Source organism: Lissotriton helveticus, chromosome 12 (genome assembly GCF_964261635.1).
Source record: "Lissotriton helveticus chromosome 12, aLisHel1.1, whole genome shotgun sequence".
Taxonomy (NCBI): Eukaryota; Metazoa; Chordata; class Amphibia; order Caudata; family Salamandridae; genus Lissotriton; species Lissotriton helveticus.
This window is the reverse complement of record NC_136073.1, coordinates 867,321,636-867,349,588: the sequence shown is the minus strand read 5'-3', so window position 1 is coordinate 867,349,588 and position 27,953 is coordinate 867,321,636. Positions and strand designations below refer to the sequence as shown.

Here is a 27,953-nt window from a genome sequence, read left to right as displayed (position 1 = left end):
GGAGGAGACTTACCCAGAGCCCATCCTGTGTTTATTGTTAGGAACAGGTCTGATTGAGACCAAAAAAGCTAAACAGTCGGGAAGTAAGGCGTGCCCAGGATGTATGGACCTGAAGGTGGCTTCTGCTGAGGCTGTGATAATGGTGGTTGACTCCAGGTCCGTGGTGTGGCGGCTTCTCTGGCTTGGCGGATTCTGTCCTGAGCTCTCGGTCCTAGTGGAATTGAGATACAACTGGTGCAGCGTTTAGTCTGCAAAAAAGAAAATTGATATCCTAAAAAAAACAAGCAGGGCGGTCAACACTACGGGGCTGGGTTTTTCTCCTGTTTCTGCATCTTGTTCTGATGGAGGGTATGCTTCTCCCTACCTCAGCCCACGTTACACCGCCCCCCACATCCCCTAAGATCAGTTGATGTGAAAACAAAAAAAAGACAGAAAATTAAGCCATTCCTGTTGGAAACAGTGTGATATTAAGTTTATTTTGCTTGTTTAGTTTGGCCAGACTTGTCATTCCAACAAAGTACCTCATTGTTTTTTTTAGTGTTTTTTTTTACCTCATTGTTAATGTTTTGTTGGTTTATCATCTCTGGATGGGGTTCAGTGTTTGTGTGTTTGCAGGGAGGTGGTGGAAGGAGGTCAAACCGGAGGTGTTAATCTACCTCTTCCAGTAGCTGAGCCGACCCTTCCCAATCAGAGGGCCGCCACCTTTGAACAAGACATTAAATGACACCCCCTAAGTAATATTGAATTTTCTAAGTAACTTGGCACTCTTTTCAGGACAAAGTCTCGGTATGGACCGACAAGGACAGAATGTCCTGCCTTTCCAGGGGCGTCCAGAACACTATTCATGAACCCACCTATTTCTTAAATCTGTCCAGAAAAGGGCGGCGGTGTTTGAGAGCCACTCACAAGGGTATTGTCTTGGCCAGCCCAGTTCATATTTAATGTTCTTTTATTCTTTCTTTTTTGGGCTGGCACGTTTTTGAGCAGACACTAGGCTTGTCCAAGTATCTAATTACATGAGTTTTAATGAGGGGGGAGGGGAGAAAATTGACATTTTGTTAGAGATTTTCATCTGCTTCCCATTCTGAACTGGATTTTCTGTTCCCTGCCTGTGGTTACAGTCATACACCATTTAGCTTGGGAAGTTTAAAGCCTACATTTGTGGTCAAACATGGAACGGCCATGTATTATTATTTTTTATGTTTTTACGCGGCGGAATAGCATATCTCATTGTACTGAACCTCCTGAACTCAATACATGCATGCTTTTCATGGTTCAGCTCTTAATCTATCACAAAGGAGAGACGGTTCTTTCAATTTATGGAAGGGGTCAACGGGTTCTCCAGTAGGTAGTACATTTAGGATTGTGAGAGTAGATTTGTGGGTTGCAGTCACAGCCTCTTAATGACGATAGGAGAGGATACCTCAAGAAGTGCAGTATATTGTTGCAACGACCCTCACGTGTGTTGTCCACAGAGTAGACACTGGAATAGTAGAGCAAACTGATTCATCTCTTGTTGATGTTTGAGTGCCTTTACTGTGACTACCTTTTTCTAAACTATTTTAAATGTTTGGTGCGCTTTGGGTGTAGATATATGTTCATTTTCTGTCACTGTACAAGTGTTTAATAGCTCATTAGTACGTACAATGTTGGGTGGCTCTGGGTGAAGAGTAGAAGAAAGGGGGGGAGTAGTAATGGTTCAATGCCTTAGACACCAGCTTGACAACTTGCTGGTCATCGATTAGACACACCAACCTCCAGGGCAATTTTAGGCGTGTTGCGAATGTTCAACTGCTACCGAGCAACAAGTCTTTGCTGGCGCAAACTTTCCTACTTGGGTGAGAAAACTACCCTGGCCAAGTTGTCTTCGATGGAAGACAAAAGTCATGACGTTAAAATGTAAGACCCGTCGAAGGATTTCGAATGCTTTCTCCTTCCTAACCCATGAGACAAAATTGACGATGCAAAGTCAGTAGCCAGGGTGTAAACCGCAAGGAGCTGGATAAACTACGACGTCCCAAATTCCTCGTTTGGTTGAACGATTGATTGTCTGTGAAAGTAATTGGGTATTTTAGGTTTGAGAATGTGAGCGTTTGAATAGCAATCTCAAATTTTTTGTAGTTTGGCTTATCCTTGTTTATCGACTTAGGTCCTTCCCCAGCCAGTGGAATTTGTTAAAAAAAAAAATCTCTATAGGAAACCAAATGTAATGAAAATGTTTTGGAATGTTGCCCTACTAAATTCCTACTTTTGAGTGTATGCCAGGCAGGCGTTGACTTTTGCTGGCAAGAAATTGGCAGGGAAAATAATAGGGTTCTGTTGCCCCTGTTTAATGTTGGATGTCGCTTCCTTCTATACGAACAAGCTCTTGTCTGTATGTATGCATGTGCGTGGCTTCGTCAAATCTGACGTGTTATACAAAACCAAATCTAGATATTCCCAACTTGCTGACTCTTTGCCATGCTCCCTCCCCCCCCCCCACAAAGGAGCGCAAGCAGCAGGAGGTAGACAGGTAATTATTGATGGGATGAAATGGGTTTTTACTTGATACGCAACGTAGAACGCTAATGTCCATATCTTGCATTACATAGTCTACCGGGAGGGGACCAGCTCAGCAATAGTCAACCAACAAGAGTTTTAATTTTAGGGTATTGTGTAAGTATGTGTAGAGATTTGTTTCACCTGTATTGCACTTGATATAGAGATACAGATAGATATAGATATATAATGTGTGTGTGTGTGTATATATATGTATGTATACACCATGTACCTTCACGTCCCATCTCAAGGATTCCGGGATATCATTAGCATGTATTTGGTCATTTGTAAGGGTTAGAATTTGGTTTGGTTTCTATTTGTAAGGGTTAGAATTTGGTTTGGTTTTAGTCTGAGATCTTGATGAATTTGGACTCATGCAGACAATATCTTTAGACGGAATGTTTAAATAATTTGAAATGAGGCAGAACGGTGCAACATAAAATGTCACAGACGTAGGTCTGTGGGAGTCGGATGGTTGTGTGCCGTCGATTTGACTGGTATTACATCTACAGTTTGCTTGTTTCATATGGCTAAACTCCTACCCATGGATGTGAGAGATACCCTTAACACGGCTGTCCGAGCACAATTTATGGAAGTAACTTCTATTGAATTTGAAATCGATTTTCTTTAACAAGTGTTACGGCAAAAAGGTAAAAGAAAGACCGAGATTATGTATTCAGTAATTTTCTACAAAATTAAGTGAACGTTTATCAAAATTAGAGTTTTTTAAGTTAAATATTAATGTATTAATGCAACATAGTGAAAATTAATGCGACCTAATGACCTATGTTATTTAGAACGACTGTATTAATAAACATTCATCAACACATTTATTACTACAAGGAAAATGTCAGATTGGAGTTTACTATCACAGTACAGCAACATTGAGCTGAGAAAACAACTTTACTCTCTCACAGATTTCATGTTTACTTGGGGAAACACCCTTCCTAATAACGATGTGGTCGCTAAAGTTTCATTTTACCATAATCCTACTTTAGCTCCAGGCATCCTGGTTTTAGGTAATAAATAAAAATAAAAAACTTCTGTTAAAACAAGTGCACAAGAAGAAATGCCATGATATAAACCATATATGCAAATGTGCAAAGTGTAATATTCTGTTGATGACTACATTAAGTGAGGAGACGGGTTTTGGAACTCAAGGCTATGTCTCTTGAGAGTAATGGCCCCTCCTGACACTATGCAATGATAATAAATATCACATTACACTCTTTATCTAATATATACACATATATATGTAATAGAGGGTTTTATGTAAAATAATCCAGACTCTACGGAACTGTAAACCATAATGTGCTCTAGAATTGTTAAGTAAAGGACTCTGAATTTATTTGCTTTTAAGCGAAGACCTCAAGTCCATAAACATACATCGAGAACGCATGTGCTCATGGATTTTCAAATCCCGTATTATCATTGTGAATAGCAGTTTCCTTGAGAAAGCTCTGAATTGAATATGGGTTGTTCTTTCTATAACTGACCAACTTCCCTTTTGATTAGTATCCAGGATTTCTTTGGTTTCCTGTCTGCCGCAAGCCTCAATCGTTCTGACTGGCAGTCTTGAATCGGGTTGAGAAGATGAGTCCGCCGATGACACCATCTTTCCTGTAATCGGCAAGAACGATCCCTAGCCAACAAGTTGGCCCGACAAAGTGGTTGTCACTTTAGACATCTCCAGGTCCACATCTTCCTTGGCAAACCGCTTTATAAACATGGTATAACATTTTCCAGAAGAGTATAATGGCGTTTTCTGCCTGTGGGCCGCCAATGGGCTTTTAGCTGAAGGCTTGTCGGGAGTCATTAATGTCTGATTATCCTCAAAGTAATTCTGGATTAGGAGGGGTATGTGTGATGTTTCATGTAAATTATTCCTATGTGTCTGAACCTGAACCAAGGAAATGATCCACTCTTTTGGGCTTGCGTTCTATCTTCTCTTTGACCAAATAATTAGTCCCTAATAGGACAAGTCTGTCTGGCTTTTTCGCACAGTCAACAACATGACACATTAGTATGTCCGTAATGCTTCAAGGTGCTTTCCTACGATGCTGGTATCCCTGAAAGTGGTGAAACTTGCTTAATTTGTGGTAAATTGTTATTTAAAATACATAAAAGTGTGTTAATTTTTAGTAAAGATTTTTTCCAAGAAAGTTAATGGATTAAAAAGATTCATGCTATAGCTTCTAATGGATATTTCTAACACATAGTCAGTGATAATAAACATTCTAGAGTACACCCTTCCTAGAACAATAACCAACTGCAGGTTTCCAATATATAAAAAACATCTAAACAAATTTCTACAATATTATTTTTGTATTATTATAATGAAACATGTCACTTCAGGATGGGAGAGTGAGAGGTTTTTCCCTAATAAATAAATATTTAGTTACAAATTACTTAAGATTTTCTTTCTAACAAGAATACCGTTGTTGGTGTTAATGCTCTCTTTTGCGAGGAATAGCCAGTTTCCCCCTACATCTGAAACGTTTTATTTATATTCTTTTTGGATTATGCTAGTGAGTTGTTTTTTTCTAGGCCATACATTGAGTTGCAATGTTAATGATGGTTTCTAATATATGAATTAGATATTTCTCTCCCTTTGGCCCTTTTGTAAGCTTTTGAAGGAGTCAATTATACACTATAACAAAATACATTATCAATGTGCAATTCCTGGAAATATCAAAAATTGAGGCCTCTCTTGACCCAAGAGGACATCGGGAATGAAGTAGGGAACCAAGGCTGTAACTTTTTATGCAGCACAAGAACATTAATGCATCACCCACAATATCTTTGACTGGTGGATAGGAAAAATCGTACAGACAAGGGGGCTTTTCAGATCTTTGCCTGTTGATATTGGATCCTTGAGTTGCTTTAATGATAAATTCAGGATCACACTTTCAGATAAAAACTATTAACATCCTATAAAATTATTAAATAAATATAAGGGTGTATGTAGGTGTGGTGTAACAGTTTACAGTGACTTCTCTTTCAGATATAAGCCCTACATTGAGGCTCATTATGATGTATGTTAACCTGTAACACAGGATTTTGTAAACTCCTGTAAGAAAGATTCAATAATCAATTATACAGCCTTTTTAAAATCGTTTTATAAAAGTAACAAAAAAAGCAGGTTGTGAAAGAGGTTTGGATACACGTATCCTTACGTGCTAGTACCATGGAGAAGCGCACCTCATTGTATTGTATTGTATTGTGGCATACTTATATAGCGCAACCTGTCACCACCAAGGGCATCCTGGCGCTTTGACCCGTACTCAATGAAAACAGTAGCTCAGCCTATCCTGGGGAAAAGATGAGTTTTTAGAGCCTTTCTAAAAGATAAAAGATCTCCAAGGATAGACCTCATAGATGCAGAGCCTGGTGGATTTACATCCAGCGTCAAATATATAGCCTACAGTATTTGACTCTATGTTTGTAGCCATAGTTATAAACATGTGGTGTGTTAAGAAGCTTTATATCTTTAATTGGTAACATTGTTTCACTTGTCATTGTTCCACTGACAGATTTATGTTTGTGAAATTATTCAGCAAGTTTTTAATACATGGTTTGCTTTGTGTGATTTTAGTTCCTGTGTATGAGGACTTTGCTCTGGTTGAGGGAAGTCCTCAGGATTCTGTTGTTCAGGTTACAAAAGATTGTAGAGTGGGCATATTTTAGGTCATGTGAGCAAAGAGAGTGATCGTAAGGTTCAGTAGGAACATTTAAAATGTCATAACTTGACTTGTAAAATTGAATGTGTTGCTTTTACAAATATTCCTGACATTATAGTGCTTTTGGGCTTCTGCTGAACTGGGGGAAAAGAAGTCAATTTTTTGTTGCATTACAGTCCACTTACAAAATAACTGTAGATTAAATAGTCATAATAGAGTGAGTTCAAATATATTTAATGTGGTAGAATCCCCCACCATTCACCATGTGCTGGAAGCTGCAGCTAAGTATCAGGAGGCCTCGTGGCCAATCAAGATGAAGAAGGGTGTGAAATTGGGGAGGCTTTGGGTAGTTGTCGTTGGAGTGTGCAGCCTGAATATAGCTGAGGTCTAAAACAGCAGTCACTTGTGGAATAGAAACTCTTGCACTAGAGAAAGAACTGTCTCTGAAAATATTTAGGTGAGCCTCAGAGGAGAGGTGCTCGGTAGACTAAGAGGATTCTCATATTGGCCTAGAAATCCCCAAAGGGGAGCGGTCTTGCAAGGGGTATCCTTGTCCCAGTTGGTGCTGGTGAAGATGGTGCCGAGGTGAAGGCAAAATAACTGAGACCTCCAACTGCCTAAATTCAATCCGGTGAAGAAAAACAAGAAGGCTGATTGGCCTGGAGACAGACTTAGACGCCGAGTAGAAAGTGAAGAAAGACTACACATATCCCGCTTGAAGCAAATTCCAGCGCAGTTAATTTTTTTACTGTGTAGATGAAGCTGAGAGATGGGTCCAAGTGAGCGGAAATGATGCGCTATCAACCGAGAGAGAACCTGCTCTTGGAAAATCTAATGGTGGGCATCTGTTGACCAAAATTAAAGGCGCGGTCCCTGAAACCAAGAGTGTGGCAATGGAGTGGAGGCAAGAGCCAGGAAAGCTGGGATAAACACATGAATTACCCCAGAGGTGTGCAACATACAATACCCCAGGTAGGGATCGTGTTTAGAGCGGGACCTGCAGTAGAACGCTGAGCGTGGCACTGGTAGTTGAGGGACGCGGGGCAGAAGTATTGGTGTTGTGCAACTCAAGCGCCATAAGACGCTGTTGCTCAATGGCAGCATAAGAGTGTCCAAATGCACAAGTAATGGCGTAACCATCCCTTACAGCTCCCTATATACGCTTAAGGACCTCTATGCGCTGGGGTGCTATTGCCGCCTCTCACACGCACCTGGACATTTCTTGGGGCAAATGACCATATGCTGGAGTTACCACAAGGGTAAAATTGTGCTACTCCACCGACAGCCGCAAATAAGAAGTGAGCTAACGTCAAAGAGCGGGAAAGATATGTTTGGTTTGGACGCCGGCGGGTTTGTCTGATACTTCGAATAAAACCACATCTGTACTTGGCGCGGCAGCCCTTTTGCAAATGATTAACATCAGTTTTCCGTGTATTTGCACAATCCTCAATAGTTGCCGTTGGCAATGCGGTGGTTTAATATTTCAACTTTAAGGCCCAGTAATGCGGTTACCAGCTCGGACAAGCCACTGCCTGAAGTCACTTGCCAAACTAAAGATTCATGGCTGGAGTGGGGCGCAGGGCCATATCGTATATTTCATTTGAATTTTCATCCCCGGGGGGTGTGGCCCTTTTCTCCTCCAGTTGTTTCTGGTTTTGGATGTTTTCTGAATGTTACTTTTTCGATGGCTGTATCTTTTTTTGGGAGAAATTATACCTTCACTAATTTGGCCTTTTTCTCCTCTCAGTTGTTTCAGGTCTGGGATCTTTCCTGAAAATTTATTTTTTGAGACTATTTTTTTTTTTTATGTATACCTTTGTTAATGTGTCCTTTTTCTCTGCCAGTTGTTTGTGATTTATGGTAATTTTTTCTAATTCGTTTTTTGAGGCTCTGTTGTTTTTCATATTTGCTGATAAAATATGCCTTGGATTATTGACTAGTGTAACGAGGTTTGTGTCATGGCAGCCATTGTGCTGGGTATTCACAAACTATGGATAGCTTGTGTGTTGTCAATCCAGGATTTAGCAACTGTTTGGGGCCTTTCCTGAGGTACAAAGAACAGATAATCAAAATACTAGGTTAAGAAAGTCCTTGACTGAGTGTTAAAGGCTGCCGAAGCCAGGGTATGCTGTGAGTAGGTGTGCTCTCAACAGAGGTTTGCGGGTTTGATAGCGTGAAGCGTTTAATGTTCATTAAAGAAAAGGGAAACAAAACAACTGAAATAATTCAACATAAATGAAAAAAGTTTAAGTTGTATTCACTACTAATGGTATGGAGTTTGTGGGGTGTCAGTGAAAGTTGTTTTTGATTTATTATTTCACACCCACAAAGACTGAGAACCCCCCCACCCCCCGCCCCACACACACACACGCACACCCTTTCACCAACACAACACATGTGCCTCTAAATACTTTTTGGGAAGAGTTTACACAATGTTTGCGTAGAATGATCCAGATAGGCTTTCTTCCTTGAGAAGGTGTTGGTAGTAATTCTTGTTTAAGGGGATAGCTCAGTGGGTTCAGCTCTTGAGACTGCTGGCAGGGCGGATTGGTAGCAGGGCTGACTGCAGCTTTCATCCTAATGGAGTTGCCAGTATGAGTACTGGCAGGCAGTTACTAATACCAGTTATTTGAGCGCCAAGGCACAATTTAAATAGCAGTGTGTGCTTAGCCTAATGTTGACGTTCTAATGTTAGAAATAATAAAAGTCTTTTTCACGGTGAAAGGGGTTTTGAAGTATCCTGAGTTGCTGGCAGCCCACTCCCATATTTCTTTGTTTGTTGGATTCAGAGGTCGGTTCTAAGGAAGACCTAGTCGGAGTAAGACAAATGTGTTTTCAATATAACTTGTAAAAGTACTTCCAAACCTGTGATTGTTAAATTCTAAGGTCAGTCCAGGCCGCTGCCTTTAAAATTTACTTGGGACGGAAATGTTCTTTCTTTCGTGCAATCAGGTGCTGTGGGTGGGCGTCTCACACAACAGGAAATATTGCTTGTTGGTGCTGACCACAATTAAACAGTTGGGCTGGAGTGATGTAAGTGCAGTTTGAGCTCTCCAGACGTCTCCCCAACCTCTTATCGAGAGCAGTCCCATCGCTGGATGGTCTCAACCATTTAATAATTGAAGTTGGCTATGGATAGCTCTTTGCGTCTGTAGCTTTCTGAGGTGACCTCTTTCAGCTGATATGACCCACACTGTTTCTGTGACTCCGAAAGTACAAATTTAGTGCCTGATGTTTTCGTTTTAGAGAACATTTTTAGGTCTCTGTTATAGATAGCTTTAGCAGTGTATTGGCCAGACCTATTGTTTCCAATTCACATAGAGTGGACTTTGACTCAGCTCCTTGCTCCTGATTGGATGGCTGTATTGACTATCTCCGTGGTCCCCTTTTGATCAGTGCCTTTCTTTAATCTTGTGTTTTGATTGGTTGACTTGTATGATTCTACTACTAACTTGGCTTGCATACAAGGAACTACTTTTTTCTTTTAAGTACTTAATTGGAGTAAATGGGTTTTCTTGCTCTCTCCTACCTTGCCGCTTCCCTTTTACTTTGTTCCCTTTCCTTCTCCTTGCTTCCCCTGTGCATTCCCCAGTTCATCTTCTATGTTGGTTCTAAATCCACCACTCGCGCTGTTTGTCAATTTTTTCAACACTCCCCCCATCCCTGTCATTGTTAAAATATATTTACCACACTCACCTCTCCCCACCCCAACCCTCTAAGCTTTATTTTACAGTTTTTCATGTTTCCCTTTTATCTTAATGGCTTTTTTTACTATTTGGAGTTGCCTTCCATCAGTGTGCATGCGTTTGAATTGGTATGTTCAGATGCTATAAATGAGTTAAAAATAAAATAAAAAAAGACCCCCATGGATGAGCGTGAATCCGTGGCTTTCGTGAATGAAGTTCTAATCTTTGAACAAGCCTGTTTAAAAAAGGCCACCATGGATGCCCGGTCTTCCATGGAGGCTACCTAACTAAAAGTAGCGAGTTGCCAAAGCAGTTTGTTTCAATGCTGAGACCTCTTGCATTTGCCAATGCTTGTTTCTCTTTGTAAGCACTGTGTATTGTTGAACAACATTACCAGAGGAAGTTATGGGCCCTTGTAGTAACTGACTTCTTCTTTTGTCTTCAATTAGATCCTGACTCAACACGCAAGTCTGTGACTCGATTGAAAGAACCTTCTACAAGTGGGCACCAACAAGACTTGTGTTGGATAGACACATTTTTAGCACTTATTTTTTTTATGTCTTAGCCTAACTTTGGACGACATCTCTAAAGACTGAGGATTATAGAGCACGTTCTTGTTTCCTTTGCCGCATGCGTGGTTGGAAGAGCTGGATTATGGTTGTCGCACTATCCCTCTGTTCAATAATTTGGTTGAACCGAGGATTCAAGCTACGGAAAGGGGGTACTTAAGAGAGGTCGTGATCAAATCCTGACCAGAGGGGTTTGTGTCATGATCCACGTACCCCCCTCCCAACACAACCTCCAGTTTGACACAAATAACTGTACATAGCCGACCAGTTGAACACTAGAGCTATCCGCTCAGCAGACGCAACCCTTGCCTCCAACCAAGCTTCTCCATCACAACCGTCCGCAAGGAAACCTTTGGGACAATGGCGGCAGAAGGGTTTCGTTACCGGGCGCAGTTCGAGTATCGCAAGCAGCGTGAGGAAGACATTGACCTGCTACCTGGAGATATCCTGACCGTCGGCCGAGGAGCCCTGCTGGCTCTCGGCGTCAAGGAGGGCGACGAACAGAACCCCAAGCAGATTGGGTGGATCCGAGGAGTCAACGAGCGCACCAAGCAGAGAGGGGACTTTCCTGGCACCTACGTAGAGTATGTTGGCCCGGTGAAGGGACCCCTCTTGACTCCTAGGCCCAGGGGACAAAGACCACTGCCTGCGACCCCTGGTGGCAGCTCACCCAGGCCCGACTCATGCGATCTTCAAGGTAAGAGACTTGCACGTTCTATTTCATGGTCCGCTTTTATTGACGTTTTTGGTAGCCATTCTGTTTCCGTGTCCTGCCTATTCTTCTTTCTCCAAGCTGGGTCCACCAGCCACACTTGCCTGTTCCACGTGTCATGATGAAGGGACTGAGCTAGTTGCTCTTCTGTTAGGTAATTGTTCCAGGTCAGATGTCTGCAGCTTGTGGTCACATTTGTGAAGGTAAGTACAGGGGATTGCAGGCAGTGGGGGACCCTGTGGTTCTAAGTGACGAAGAGATCAATAGGTTTCGGTCCAGAATCTTTCCATTAGGCCTTCAGACCGAGGTCAGCCTGTCTACTAATGCTCTAGACGTCCTGCTGGTTTCTTTGATGACCAGTGTGCACACATTGTTGAACTCCTATGGGCTAGCACCAAAAACTTCAGAAAAGACCTTTGTTTGCAACGTATGTAGCGGTGTAGGCAGTATTATCACTGAATTCGTATTGGAAAGCGCATGGAGTCTGAATTAGTGCATTGTAGGCCCTTCTGGCTTTGTTTTAGGTTAAATGTATGAACGCGCTGCTTAATCGCCTTAGAATTTTGCTTATGAGGAACCACCAATTGACCTATACTCATCTTATAATTTTTTTGCTTTTATTTATTTTTTTACCTGTGAGTTTGCATGCATGTTTTTATATACCTCACGTCCGATAAGATGATGTGCGTTAAATGAGCTTTACGCACTTCTGTGGTACTATAGACGCATTTACCCTTCTATTTTATGGTTTGTGGAAGAGCAACCGATAAAAACATAAAAATTAAAAAAACATTTCAGGGCAATTTTTTTAAAATACTTGGAGCTCCGCATTATTGAAGAAACACAGGGATTTCAATGTTTTTTTTTTATTCCCTAATTGATTAATTGACGGGGTCAGGATAGAGATGTGCAAACTGAAATCAGGTGACTAGGTATTTTTAGGGTGGTGGGGGACAGGTCCAAATTCAGCTGGTTGCAGTGTGCGCATTATGTTCCGTAAGGTGGGTGGGGTATACTGTTACCTTCCCAAACAGCTGCTTGGGGCCCCTCCCCTTTTAAAGAAAAAAAGAGTGGGGTTTTTTTTTGGGGGGGGGGGCTTTTTAATCTTTTTCTGAATTAAACCCTAGCCCCGGGAGCAGCACGGGGTGCCGGCACGGCTGTCAAGGCTGGGCGGTGATGAAATGAAGGGATTTTCCTCCATCAGTCTGATGTAGGGTGGAAGTGGCGCATTCCTGTTTCCCAGACGGCTCCCGGGGCCTCCCCTGATTAAATTATACCAGCAGGGCCCTCTGGAGCCCGGCTGCACTGGAGTCTAGAATGCCCGGTATGCACGCGACCGCCTTCAGGGGGTTGACTACCTTTTCGAGCCGAAAAGCAGAAATTCGCCACGATTCAAAGCCAAGGCCAAGTACTCCCTGCTACTTAAAGGTTTAGCTTTGAGTAATGTAGTTAGTTTGTTTTAGAACAGAGATGTCCAACCAAGTTCCAGGAGGGCCGGCTCCACGCCATATTTTCCTTATATCCACAGGGATAAATTTACATTGCGTCAGTCTTGATGGAACTTCTATCTATGCGAAGAGATTATCAATCCAGTATTTATTCTGAAGTCCCATTGAAAACCTAACATTGGCAAAGATTTGGGTGAGGGAAGCAACAATTCACTTACAGATTTTGGAATGTCTATTGATTATAGATTGATCACTTCAGCCTATAAACACTAACTCAACTTTATCGGCCGCGCGAGGCAAGAGGTCGACAAGCGAGAGATGGTACGCCGCTTCTAAAACTGCTTTGCGTAAGTAGATGGGGATTTAGGAAGTTACCAAGATTACAGTACAGTAATCCTAGATTACCACACGGTAATCCACTACTTATGTATTCATGTGATTTTAGATCACTCCATGTTCTATTAACCTCCTACTCTTGACGAGTATTGCCAGTTTATTGTTTGTACGGTGCTTGAGTAGGTAGGATATGTTTTTTTATTTTAATTTGTATTTTTGTTTTTAAGTCATGAGGGGTAAGGAAGCCTTTTAGGCTAGGTTTTCTATAAACAAGACTCAGGCGGTGAAGACAATCAGAACAGGCCGAATCAGACACCTTACCCGCAGCTCATGGAGTACCACAGGGGTCCATTCTGAGCCCTCTGTTTTTTAATATCTATCTCAAACCATTGGTAGAACTTGTTGAGAAGCTAGGGCTCACACTCATGAACTACGCTGACGACACCCAAATCATTTTTTCATTGTCTAATTCTTGTCCCCACTCCCCGTCACTACTCAAGGAAGGATTACTAAAAATACTGAACTGGATGACAGCAAACCAGTTAAAACTGAACGGGGACAAGACGGAAATTCTGATTTTGGGAAAAGCAAAGATCTCTGGAACCCCGCGCATTGGCCAGAACAGATGGGCATTCTTCCTACCCCGGTGTCCCATGCTCGAAATCTGGGTTTTGTACTAGACAACGCCTTATCCATGGATAAGCAGGCCAGCAAAGTTACTGGAGTGTGTCTCACCATAACCAGATGGTTGAGAAAAATCCTATGGATGTTGCCTATGTCAACTCAGAAGACCGTAGTCAATGCCCTTATCACATCAAGGCTTGACTACGGCAACATCCTATATTTAGGCGCAAATAAATCTGTCATTGGACGACTACAAGTGGCGCAAAACGCTGCGGTTAGACTCCTGTGTAAGATTCCTAGGAACGCTGGTGTCTCGAACCATCGCCGAGACCTTCACTGGCTCAGGATTGAGAACAGAGTTCGCTTCAAGGCCTTGAACTACATGTTCAAAATAAAAACAGGAGGAGCCCCAAAATACCTCCAATCCCTTGCTTGCCTTTACACACCTAAGAGAAACCTCCGGTCCCAGACAGCAGCACGGTTCTGCATGCCAAGGTTCAAACGTGTAAGATCAGGGGGCAGATCTTTTGCCTATCTTGGACCCTCCCTGTGGAACACGCTTCCTCCAAGCATTCGGAAGGAAGATAACTACCATAGCTTCAGAAAGCTTGTAAAGACCTGGCTGTTCGAACAATAATCCCTCAATGTTCCCTCCGTTTCTGTCTCTTCGCATCTAGCTGTGTCTAGGCGCCGGGAAACCCTTCTTGGGTAGCTGTTGCGCCCTACAAATTGACAAAATAAAATAAAATAAAATAAAAGACAAAGTCTCGGGTACTCGTAGTTACGAGATCACAGATTCAAAATCTGCAGTATTTCATGCTTCAATATTTTGACCTTAACAGTCTTTGTTTGTTTATATGTTAATACTTATCTGGTAGTACATCTAGATTTACAGTTTCATAAATTTTTTTTAAAACTTGCATAGATTGATGTTGATTTTTCAAAAACCTCATAATCTTGCTTCTATAAGACGCCCATTTTGTCTCGCCTCCTGTTGGGCAAATTCCTAGAAATATCTGCAAATCACCTACACTGAGAAATTGATATGCTTGCGCATTGGTATGGAATTATAAAGTGACAAGGCTATGCACATTAATTAGCATATATTATTAAATAAAAGTCAATTCAATTTAGCCACGTTGCACACTTTCTAGTTTTGTTTTTTTCCCCCACAAGTCCAGCCCTCTAGTCTTCACCTGACACGATCCAGGCAGGCGTAATACAAGATGTTTGTGTTGAGCACAAAGCATGGTCACCCAAGGTAGCCGGACAAGTCTGGACAAGACGCGCAGCTGGGTCTAGTTTCTGAGAAAAGCTTCTTCAGAGGATATTAAAAGCCTCCATTGTGCTTGAGGGTGTAAAGCTATTTCAGGATCCATGGTACTTCTGCGAAGAGGCCTTGACAGGAGAGCGGTGCCTCTAGGCGCTTCTGAACTCAATGTGAGATGTTGGCTGTCGTCGTGGGATCCAACGTCAGATGCAACAGCGATCCCTCGGTTATCTGCCCACGTTGGGGTGTGATATCTTCAGAGACTCTACGCGAGCACTGATATTAAACCGCTCTGGTACCCAATTGCATGAGGGTGGTATATTTGTGATAGCAAGTAATTTATGTCTGTCCCCAAGCTCTTCACTTACAGTGTTGTATACCCCCAGGATTGCATGTGTCTGTCTAGGGGTCTAATTTATTAGTGTGGCTGGGTGATACTTTTTAAAGATCATGGGGAAGTAAAATGTGATAACTGAAACAGAACATTGTTAAATGTAAGATTGAGAAATGCATTAAAAAATGAAGAAAAATTAATGCAAATTAAATCAGTGAATAGAAAATGAAACAAACTGGTTAAGGCACATAAGGCTGTGTTATTTTGCTACATTTTGAATGTTTTGTGTAGTGCCCCATGCTGCAGGGAGACTGATGCAGAACCTGGTTTTGTGGTACAAGTTTCTAAAAGTGTTGAGTTTTTAAAATATTGCAACATTTCTATCCCTTGCAAACACCAGAATTGTGCAGGTTTACGAGCATGCTAGGTGGGGCCCTGCAATTCTTAAAAGTGCTCAGTCAGGTTTGGCTTTTAAAGTGCCTGCAGCCATCTCCTCTCTGAACAAAAAGCCAACGCGCCAGCTCTCATCCTGGAGTGGAACAAAAAATGATTTATTCCTGCCCCAGGCGGTTTTTTGCCTGTCGTTGAAGCCGGCCGCCTGCAGCAGGCCTGGTTTCGAACAGAAAGTAACTTGTGAGCGGAGGCGGTCACATGGCGGGCCTGGAATGTGCCGCCTCAGCAACTTCCGCCGGCATCCCGCCAACCCTTGGAGGGAAAATGGCTGCCGCGTGGCCAGAAGGATGCTGGGCCCTGGAGAAGCCGCAGCAGCTGCGAAACCTTGTTTCGCTCATTGGCTTTTGTGGCACCATCTTTATTAATGCAAAAAATATTTATTTAAAGGGTTTGATACAGCGCAGGCCTACAACCAAGGAGCAGTGGAGTACTTTGCACAGAACATTTTTATTGTAGCAGAAGCATCGTAGATTTGAGGTGGACCCTGGGTGTACATGCAACACTGGCCATATATGCAGTTTACCTGGCTGTTGTGCTACCAGTAGCTCTTGTTAGCTGGCTTCGCCGCACATAAGCATCAGCCAGGTACAGGCGCACGGCCCATCCGCAGTGACGCACACTCGCAATGGGTACAGCCTTCCGGTTTTACTCAGCAAAGGCCTAGAACTCTCTTTCCAACTCACTCAAGTTCACACACTCAACTAATATCAGCAGAACATTTTGAACACATGGCCAAATGTGCCCTACAGATTCTGAAAATGCCCCACAGATTCTGAAAGTGCCCCACAGATTCTGAAAGTGCCCAACAGATTCTAAAAGTGCCCCTTAGAGTCTGAAAGTGCCCCTTAGAGTCTGAAAGTGTCCCACAGATTCTAAAAGTGCCCCTTAGATTCTAAAAGTGCCCCTTAGATTCTAAAAGTGCCCCTTAGAGTCTGAAAGTGCCCCTTAGAGTCTGGAAGTGCTCCTTAGAGTCTGAAAGTGCCCCTTAGATTCTGAAAGTGCCCCTTAGATTCTGAAAGTGCCCCATAGTTTCTGAAAGTGCCCCTTAGATTCTGAAAGTGCCCCATAGATTCTAAAAGTGCCCCTTAGAGTCTCAAAGTGCCCCTTAGAGTCTCAAAGTGCCTCTTAGGTTCTGAAAGTGCCCCTTAGAGTCTGAAAGTGCCCCTTAGATTCTGAAAGTGCCCCATATATTCTAAAAGTGCCCCTTAGAGTCTGAAAGTGCCTCTTAGATTCTGAAAGTGCCCCTTAGATTCTGAAAGTGCCCCTTAGATTCTGAAAGTGCCCCACAGATTCTGAAAGAGCCCCTTAGAGTCTAAAAGTCCCCCTTAGAGTCTAAAAGTGCCCCTTAGATTCTAAAAGTGCCCCTTAGAGTCTGAAAGTGCCCCTTAGATTCTGAAAGTGCCCCTTTGATTCTGAAATTGTTTCACAACCATAAAAATTGTATTAAAGCACTATACAAATGTACATAACATACACTCCCTCTTACACTGATAGCACAGCTTCACAAACATAGTCCGCCTTCCATTTAGTAAAGCGCCCTGATGCCAAGCCAAAGGCGTGTAAAATGCTTTGAAAATTCTACCAATAACACGTGACATCGGTTAGGCAATCCCAAAATCGTGCTTACACCACCCTGTGAGGGTTTCTCGCACTTTGATGCTGCTGCGGTTCCTGGTGCATAAGTTGCCAGGGACACCCGGGGATTGTCAGTACTCCAGTGTTTTACAGTTACAAGCACTGTTAGCTCAGTCTCTGTAGGGTTTCCCTTTGCATGCTGGTATCTGTAGTCCTGAACTGAATTGATAATGGGATGACAAGAGTAGAGATCAGGGGGGCAACTGCGATCTGGTGCAGCAGGAGCAGTGGCACCAAGGCACATTGAACCCAGAAAATGCAGTATTTTACTATGCCAAAAGCCGTGAAAGGGGTCATTTTCCATGCTTGCACAATCTTGGGCATGGAAATGGGAATCCTGATAGCTTAATTTCGTTGTCCCAATGGCACTATTGATCCATTTGGTCAGGATATAGTAAGGGTGAAATAAAATATATATATATATTGCCTAGAGAAAGCTTCGTGTGGGAATTCAGGCACTGCACTGTCCAAATTAAAGCATACACACAGGGGAGAAAAAATGTCTGTAGTGTTAATTAAAATTGATGCAGTCTCTCAATACTCTAGTTCACAATTCTTCAAATGATGGACTGTACTATAACCGATCTGTATGGAGCAGAACTCATTGTGTCGACCTTTGAAAGATGAGTAATGTGTTAGCCCTGCTGGTATTTGAATGGGTGACTTTCAGGTTACAGATAGATCTGTACCTAGGCTGCATTCATCCGCTGACTGCCCTACCGTCTAGTTTTCTGATATTGAATTATGTTATAGAAATGTTAAAAAGTGTCCAGTCGTACATAAAGCTTGCGAGTATGTGTAGATTTCCGTCATTAAAGCCCTGAGCCCCGAAGGGCTTATAGAAGAAAATTGATCTTGCTTGCATCCCCACAATAATGGTACATTCTCCCCCGCCCTGTGACCCCCTACAGCTTTCCCTTAATCCTCCTTTCCCAATTAAGGCCTAAGGTCGTGACCCCTTTCTCGAAGAATCTTTCATCTTCAAATCCCTGTTTTCAAGTGACTCCAAATGTCAATTATTGAATTACCAGAGGACTCCTAATGGTCAAATTGGCCAATTCTCCAAGGAACTCATAGTTTAAATATCCAAACTCGTTCCATTTTTCATTCACAAATCTAAGTTACTTGTGAAGTGACTCCTGAAGTTAATTTGCCAGTTTCCAGGAAGTACTTTGTGCTGGTTAGGCAGTATTTCAAGAAGTGCATAGGCTTTACAAATTCTGGATGGTTTAAAACACAGTGAGGGCCTAAGGTTTTTTTTAAGGAAATTCCTTTTGCCGGCAGAAAATTCTCTGCTTGGAAAGATACAGGAAACTCTACTTTCTCTGAAAATCTTTTAGGATCCAATGTCTTGACCAGTAAATGAGCCTCAAGACAATTGTCCCACTGATGGTTCCCGTCTCATTCTCCTAACACGCTTGGATACTTCTAGTTTACCCACTAGATATGTTATGTTAAAATTATTTTTAAAGCGCACTTACACCAGACGGTTTCATGGCGCTGCGAACGGGGGGGGAAGCAGAACCAGCAGTAAGGAGTGATAGAAGGGCATTGCGTTACTCGTAGGCCTGACAGAACAACAACGTTTTCAGGCGGGATCTAAAGTGGGTATAGGATGTAGTTAATCTAAGTTCCAGAGGGAGTGAATTCCAGCAGAAGGGGGCAAGAAGAGAAAATCTGAGACCTCCGTGTTTCTTACGATTAAAAGTGGGAGTTGTGAGTAGAGCCAAGTGGGAGGAGCGAAGATTACGAGAGGGAAGATAACGATGGATCAAAGAGGAAGTAAAGGCTGGGCCGAGGCCGGCCAGTGCCTTAAAGGTGATACAGCCTAGTTTGAATTCGCAGCGTTTGGCCACCGGGAGCCAGTGAAGACTTTTAAGCAGGGGGCGAATATGATGGTGTCTAGGTTGGTGGAAAATGAGTCTGGTAGCCTGGTTCTGTACCAGTTGCAGACGGCGGAGCTGGTAGGCAGGGATGCCAACGTAAAGTGAGTTGGCATAATCAATGCGGGCGATGACCAGAGCCAGAGTTAAGGCCTCCATGGTTAAGAATCTGGAGATCTTTCAAATTCTGCGAAGGTAGAAAAAGCAGGATGATACCACTGCGCTAATCTGGGACTTCATGGATAGGTCTTTACAGATTTTAACCCCCAGGCTTTTTGCAGATTCAACAGGGCAGGGGGGAGTGCCTAGGAGGGGGGCCAAAAGTTAGAATTCCACAGGTTGGAGGGCCTCCAGTCAGGACCAGCTCAGTCTTGTCGGGGTTGAGTTTTAGATGATTGGCCACCATCCAGTTGCTAATGAGGCACATGGTGGACTGGAAGTTGTTGATTGAGTGATCTGATGAATCAATGTCGAACACCAGCTGGATGTCGTCTGCGTAGTTAAAAGCAGTGACCTTGCTTCCGCGCAGGGACCGAGGGGGAGTCAGGTACAGGTTAAAAAGAAGGGGGGGGGGATACCTGGGGGACACCACAGGTCAGCTTAACTTTTTCAGCAGAAAAGTTGGAAAGGCGGACAACGGCCTGGTGTCGGTTACTGAGGAAGGAGGCAATCCACCTAAAAGCCGATGCCGGCGTCGCCGACACGGTCGATCAAGTTGTGGTCGACCGTGTCAAAGACGGCCGACAAATCCAGGAGCACTAAGGCCTGACTGATGTTATGGTCAGCTCCCCTCCTAAATTCATCCATAACTGAGAGAATGACTAACTCAGTAGAATGTGCTGGCCTAAAGCCTGCTTGTTGGGGGTGAAGGAACCGAAAATGTTCAATGAAAGCGCTAAGAAAGTTGGTGACATGAGCCTCAAGCAGCTTACTAAGGTAAGGGAGCAGCGAGATGGGACGAAAATTGCTCATCAGGCAAGGGTCAGCATTAGGTTTTTTCCGAATAGGGACGACTTCAGCTGTCTTAAAGGAGTCAGGAACTGAGCCTAGTCTGAGAGAATTGTTGAGGAGTGCAAGAGGTGGGTTAGGACAGGTGGCAAAAACTTCTTGTAGGATGCGAGGTGGGCAACAGTCTGTGGAGGAGCCTGAACCAACCTTTTATAATAGAGCGATGAACTCATCCTTGGATATCAGGGGTATTTGATCCATTACCTGGGGGGTTTTAAAAGTGGTGACAGGGGTTGTGGGGGAAGGGATGCTGCTTTTGATTTTGGTAATCTTTTCCGTGAAGTATAGGTTGAGGGAATCACAGAGAGTTTGAGAAGGGAGGTGCTTAATTGTTACTCTGTCCAGGAGTGAAAGCTCCTCCACTATGGAGAATATATCTAAGGTCTTGGTAGCAGAATTGGTGATCTTCAGGGAGAAATCTGTAGTTTTGGCCTGGAGAATTGATTGTTAGTAGTCTTTAAGCAGCGCCACAAATGGAGGTTTTTTACCAGGGGCGTAGTCTCGTCTCCAGCTACATTCAGCCTGCCTGAGTGTGAGTTTCTTATTTTTTAATTCGTCCGAGAACCATCGCTGGGCGTCATGGGGGCGTTTTAGTTTGATTCGCCTAAAGGGTGCGACGATGTCGCTGGCTGATTCAAGCCAATGTTTAATACTGGTAGCCGACTATCTAAGGAGTCCTGTTCAATGCGAGATGAGGCGTTAAGTAAGGTGCCGAACTCGCTGAGGTTGGCCCTGCTCCCGTTTCTTGCCATATGATCCCCTGTGAGGACTTGTTTTATATGGGGGGCGCAGGCCAGAGAGAATGTAATAATGTAGTGGTCTGACCAAGGGCACGGACAGATTAGGGGTTGAGTGATTTCCAGGTTGGAGGTCCAAACTTGGTCTAGGACATGTCCCTTAACGTGTGTAGCGGACTGTATGTGTTGAGTGCAGTTCATGCCGGATAGGAGGTCAGTGAAGTCTGAGAGGCTGGAGCTCTCTTTCGCATCTGTGGGCCAATAGTTAAAGTCACCAATAATCAAGATTTTAGAGTTGTTGATGACTAATTGGGACAGCATTTCGCCAAACAGTAAGGGGAAACCGGGCATGTGTTGAGGGGGGCGGTAAACAAGGACACAAATGAGAGGGGACAGGGAGGATTCGAGTTTTAAGATGAGGCTGTCAACTGAAGGTATGCCAGTGATATTTAAGGCAGTAAACCTGAGTGAGTGACGAATAATGGCCGCAACCTCGTCTCCCGGCTTCCCCGAGGGTCTGTTGGCTTGGAGGATGTAGTAGCCTGGGGGCACGGCAGCGAGAATATCTGGAGTCGACTCCGTAGTGAGCCAAGTTTCCGACAACAAAAAGTATGTCGGGTTTATCTGAGTCCAGTAGCTGGAAAATTTCTAATTGATGTTTTACCAGTGAGCGGTTGTTTAAGTAGCTGACTCCCAGGGTGTTGTTATTTTTTCCCCTAGGCAGAGGGGGTATGAAACCTCGTGGGTCGGCAGTTTTGGGGGAGAGGTTAACTGCAGCAGGAGGGACTGTGAGTTCAGGGAATGTGGTTCAAGGGCTAAAAAACCCCAACGAATAAAGAAGGACTTGAGTGCTAGGGCTAAGAGGCCAATTGTCATGGAGGTGAATCAGTGCGGTAGCCGTATGAGAGATAAAATGGGCATAGTTCCCTGCCCTTTGCCCCGGTCGGCCGCGGACGGGCGCAGACGGGCTTGCCTTTGGCGCGTCCGCTGCGCGTGAGGAATGGCAGTTCGCACTGCACTCCTCCACGTGCGGAACCTCGCAGTGGTTTTTTTTGTCACTTCGCGGAGTTCCGCGTAGCAAAACTACGCCCAGGTGGATGCAAGCACAGTACAATAACAGTCCAGACTTAAAGGCTTACTGACTTTATTTAAATTAAGTATTAAATAAATATACAAGGCCTTTGCATTTACTGTAACCTCCATACAATCGGATCAAAACAATGACACCTAGAATAACTTTTCCCGATCAACAAATCAGGACTATTGCCTTTATCATTAACTTGTCATTATAGCCTACCATTTCAAGCAGAAGCTTTCCTATAAGGCAATAATCGGGTACACAAAGTTACACATATCTACGAAATCACAGCTGGTAAAGCGCTATAAAATCCCTCCAAAGAGGGCCCAGTAAGAATTATCACATTCTAAATCTTCTATGCCCGCAGTTTGATCAGGTTGGCCACGAACATCAAAACCCTTGCCTACTATGATAATCTGTGATTTTTATATATCAAAATATCTGTGTATTGCGTGTAACACTGTGTGATGATATTAAAAACGTATTGTAACGTAGTGTGATAAAATTCCACCTTTAAATACCTATTTTAGCAAATTGTTTTCAGAATTAATAAGCTAAGTTTACTGCGTTTGTCATAACCTTTTATAATGAATATATCAGACATGGCACTCTTTCTGAGGAAGCACATAGCATTTGACAAATCAGAAGTTGTAGTCTGATGAACCAACTCCTGGGCGTGGCCACAGTTCTTTTCTGTAGGACAGCTGCGCTATCAATCCAGACCCAAAAATAAAGTGATGGGATGGGTGATGGTGAGCTTGGAGGAGACATAAAGGGAGTTTAGTGTTTTTTTGCATGTGTTTGTTTTTCTTTTTATAACAAAAAAAATGTTTTCCTAGTGCAGTAAATAACAAAAACAATGTACATGATTCAAAACAATTTTTTAATTTCAAAGTATTTTATTAAGAAAAATGTTTACACATTAATCAGCAAACAAGACTGGGCACAATTGCAGAAACATTTAAGGCAGGCACGCGCTTGTTGGCAAGCTAGTATGGCCCTGAAAGAGATTTTGAAAACCAGTGGCGTCAAATGAAGAGAAAAATGTCCCCACCTTTGTTTTCAAATATGCTGTGATACTAAAAACTTCATGAGTTACTGTCATTGTGACTCAGCTGTCAGCATAAACATTGTTGACATTTTTTTTAGTACCTGCTTGTAATTCAAAGCAAGCCATTTGCAAGTGCAAGCCAGCGACCATAAATGTATTTACACAGCCCTACATGAATACAAAAATAAAATCATGTACTGGCAAAGCCAGTGGGTCTGGCTTGGCAATTGTGGATTTTTTTTTTTTGGTTAGGGGAGGAGAAAGTATTATTTTTCAAAAATTTGCAAGATGTAAAAAATAATTTGCAAAAATATTTTAAGTATAAAAGTAAATAGTAACCCAACCGCCTTGGCTCTGAAATTCACTAATTTCCAGGCTGCTATGCACACCTGAACAGGTAAAATGATGTCCCTTGAAGTGCGGAAGAGCCAATGGCTGAAGTGGGCGGGCCCATTGACCCATGTTGTGGGTTGTGATAGGAGGAATCAGAATGTGAACGAGCTTCAACAGACCAGTGAATGAAGAGGGCTGACCCAAAGCGTGCGCGCGCATTTGTGCCGTTTTGTTTTATTATACATTTTTGGCAAATAATGATGCAGTAACACAGCTTAAGTAGTCTCTGTGGCAGACCTGAAGATCTGCCCTTACTGGCCTGGTCAGCTGTGGGACCTGGGAGTGCTCTGCCTTAAAAAGTTATTTTAAACTTCAGGAGAGTTTACCGTCTGCAGTACATATTTACGCTTTGGCATAAGCTGCTCCATATTGAGTGGACAGTTTCGCCCACTCTGTTAAAAAGGCAAGAACGGAGACACAGGGCTCACCATTGCTAATACTTGCTTCCCCGCTAGAGCATGTTGTGAGATCCTGCTCCGATCCCGTATTTATTGTCTCGGGTCTTGTGTCGTGTTGACTGAAATTGGCCTTGTTTGATAAGCGGTTAAGTATTGGTATACTAATCCGGAACTACCTGGCTAATAGGGAAAAATATAAGAAATTAAAATATTGCCTAAAATATGTTTCATAACTTGTTAGGACTGATTGCTTTGATCTTCTACAGATTCAAGCGGGTTATGCAGGAAGTGGTTATTCAAACCACAGCGGATGTTGCTAACCTCGTCCAGGTCTGTTGAACAGCGACTCATGAAATGAAATGAATTTGTACTTGTAAAGCGCACTGCTGCCCCAGCAACGGGGGCGTCCTGGCGCTGTACTCATACCGCTGTGGAACCCTTCCTGGCTTTTCCCTGTGAAATGTCCACTCCTGGGCACCCCCAAGGTGAAGCCAGACATCCCAGCGCTATTGGGGCTGTTGTGGAGATTAAGCAAGCTATTGCCCAGAGTTGCAGAGTGGGACCCATGATTAGAATAGGCACCGAGGCGAGAATTATCAGGTCCGGGGAAATTGTGTCCAAGACCCACCGAGGCGGGAATTGAACCCTGGTCCCGGGCCAGACCTCTGCATCAGGGTCTGCCGCTCTAACCATTGAGCCACACTTTTGCATCAGTGTGCAAAATACTTAGAAGGGGTAGTGGGTATGGGATACTTTTAGTTTGAGTGAGTTGGGGTCTGTGCAGGAGGTTCGCATTTGACAGTGCTGACGTATTTCGAAGCAGCGTTGGCAAAAAGCCCACAGGTCTGGTGTGGGCTTCCCGCCATTTGCTGTCAATGCTTCTTTTCATTTTGTCATGGTTTTTGCAAAACTTTATTGTTGGGGGAGAAAAAAGAAAACTGGCTAAAAGCAAAAATATTTTTGGTATCAAAAAGCATGCATTGCCATAGTAAACTCTGCCACTGAAAATAACTACTCGCAGTGAAGTTAGCCAATGGCTGGAGTGGGTTCACCTATCGCTCTGTGCTATTTGCCGTAGTGGATGGGAGAAAATGTGAATGACATAATTACAGACCAATGGTTGAAGAGGGCTGGCTGAAAGCTTCTATAAGAAAGTATAAGGAAGTATATTGTACCCATCATTTTAGTTAAATCAACCACACCTACAATGGAAGTGACCCATTATTAATTTTCATGTTAAGGGAGTTTGGTATTAACATGGGTGATTGGTATTAACATGGGACTCCGCTAACTTTGACCTCTAGCTTAAGAAATCAATACTTGGACCTGCAACTCACTGATGCAATTACTGGTTCTTCAGATCCCACATCATACCTGTGTGGCGTGCGCTAATCAGTACACCGTTCTCTAGAAAGGTTTTTTTCCACACAGCGGCATCTCTGCCTCAAGCCAGATCCATCAGCGGATAAGTGCTTCGGACGTTTTAAATTGTAGGTGCTTGCTACTATTTTTAAACCTGCCCGCGGATGATTCCAGGAGATAGCCGATGACAAGATGAAATCCGCCAGGATTTTTTTCATGCCAAAAATACGCCGTCTCTTGTTCGGTGTTCAGAAGCGGTCGCCGCTCCATATTGCATTTCCCACCTTATGAAATACCATGACGCTTAAGCTTTGCATCTGTTCCAGCAAATGTCACCTGACTAGTTGGTGTTCAATTTTTGGGTTCTTGGTGACCCGGGTCTTTTTGGGGGGTGTCTAGATGAGATGTTTGGTCATCGTCCAAACAAAATGGCCTGATGGTTGCTATCCAGATTGCTTGGAGCTGAATTGCAGCAGGCTGAGGTTCGGGGGGCAAAAACAGCTGGTCTGTTCCTTACAGCATTTATTAAAAGCCATCACATTTATGAAGGATCATGTAAAACTCTTGTCTGTGCTTTGGGACGTCTCGTCTCTCCTTTCTACGCTTCCTTCAAGCCACAACGACAGGAAATCCGTGTTCCAGTTTGCAGAATTTTACCACACCACAGTTGTATCCAAAAAGTTGCAGATTTCAGGAAAATTTAAATTTTATAAACGGATTTTAAAGATTTGTAGCGAATCGCCATCTGCGAAGTAGAATTGTGCTAGCAGGAAAACGTTGGCAAGCCTACTGCAGATTTGAGAAGGCTGAAAAAGTGGAACAGTTGAGATTTCTGGAACGCGTTGTTGCAAAACACTTCTCCGCAAGGATTCTTTGCCGATCCTACTTGTCTGTAAAATTAGTTTTTAAATGTGAATTTATTTTCGCGATTGGAGTTATTGGATTTTTTTTTGATCTCCTAGTTATAAAAGGCGAAAAACTTAATTTGCCAAATTTGGGCCCACGGGTTTAAAGTTTTGCATACTTGCAAGATCAGTAAACTGTCGCAGTGGAAACAGTGACCGATGAGAAAGTTTGCAGCTTTGGTATTGAAGAGCTTGCATTGTGCATGTATTGAATGGTCCAAATCTCCGTTCACGTTGGAGTCCAGTTTTACGCGTTATTCGTCAATCCTAAGTTGTTTTATAATATCTGTAATCATTTTACAGTGCGCCTCGGTGTTATTAGTGGCTGTAGCTAGGCTGTTGGCCCGGTTGGTTGCTGCAGTCTTGAACCTTATGAAAGAAACTTCCGTAGACCTGTTGTGTTGCGTTGAGTCTTTGCAACTGGAGCGAGTGGCACAACATTGGCGATCTCTGCAGAGAGCGCACGTTAACTTGTGGAGTTAGTAGGGAGTACGTTTGTGTAACGTTGATGACCATGTGGGTAGATGGATCTAACAAAATGGGAGGTCCACCTTTAAGAACAAACATTGGCAAAGGCGGTTGATTTGGCCTTGGCAAGTCAGCAGTGACTTTTTTTTCTTCTTTTTTTCCAAACATAAAATAGACATTGAAAATTTTAAAGAAATAAAAAGTAAACATGTCGGTGTCTAAAGATGGTGTGCTTATTATGTTTGCAAAAATAAGCATAAAAAAAAAAGAAATTACCAATTGCAAAAATGTATCGAAAAAACATAAATTGAATGCAGAGATTGGCCTGCCGGGCCTGGCACTGAAATGCACCACTTTTTCACAGATGTGCACATGTCCTGTAGAAGAACAAGCATTGAAAATGCAATAGGTCTCGCAATAGAAGAGTTTGACATTTTTCGTTTTGCAAATGGATGAGTGGCGTTGCGTGGATGAGTGGCGTTGCGTGGATGAGTGGCGTTGCGTGGGTGAGTGGCGTTGCGTGGGTGAGTGGCGTTGCGTGGGTGAGTGGCGTTGCGTGTGTGGCGTTGCATGTGTGAGTGGCGTTGCATGTGTGTGTGGCGTTGCGTGTGTGTGTGGCGTTGCGTGTGTGTGTGGCGTTGCGTGGGTGAGTGGCGTTGCGTGGGTGAGTGGCGTTGCGTGTGTGGCGTTGCATGTGTGAGTGGCGTTGCGTGTGTGTGTGGCGTTGTGTGTGTGAGTGGCGTTGCGTGTGTGAGTGGCGTTGCGTGGGTGAGTGGCGTTGCGTGGGTGAGTGGCGTTGCGTGGGTGAGTGGCGTTGCGTGGGTGAGTGGCGTTGCGTGGGTGAGTGGCGTTGCGTGGGTGAGTGGCGTTGCGTGGGTGAGTGGCGTTGCGTGGGTGAGTGGCGTTGCGTGTGTGAGTGGCGTTGCGTGTGTGAGTGGCGTTGCGTGTGTGAGTGGCGTTGCGTGTGTGAGTGGCGTTGCGTGTGTGAGTTGCGTGTGTGAGTGGCGTTGCGTGTGTGTGTGGCGTTGCGTGTGTGTGTGGCGTTGCGTGTGTGTGTGGCGTTGCGTGTGTGTGTGGCGTTGCGTGTGTGTGTGGCGTTGCGTGTGTGTGTGGCGTTGCATGTGTGTGTGGCGTTGCGTGTGTGTGTGGCGTTGCGTGTGTGAGTGGCGTTGCGTGTGTGAGTGGCGTTGCGTGTGTGAGTGGCGTTGCGTGTGTGAGTGGCGTTGCGTGGCTGAGTGGCGTTGCGTGGCTGAGTGGCGTTGCGTGGCTGAGTGGCGTTGCGTGGCTGAGTGGCGTTGCGTGGCTGAGTGGCGTTGCGTGGCTGAGTGGCGTTGCGTGGCTGAGTGGCGTTGCGTGGCTGAGTGGCGTTGCGTGGGTGAGTGGCG

General features: G+C 43.7%; 1 protein-coding gene across 1 annotated transcript in view; it reads left to right on the top strand.

Moving 5' to 3' along the window:
* Positions 1–27,953, top strand: part of PIK3R2 (phosphoinositide-3-kinase regulatory subunit 2) — a 161,021-nt gene that overhangs the window by 39,180 nt on the left and 93,888 nt on the right. The window contains exon 2 of the mRNA XM_078671529.1: positions 10,354–11,170. Within this exon, the coding sequence (XP_078527655.1) occupies positions 10,834–11,170 (337 nt within the window). The 5' untranslated portion in view covers positions 10,354–10,833. The remainder of the gene's footprint in view (positions 1–10,353; positions 11,171–27,953) is intronic.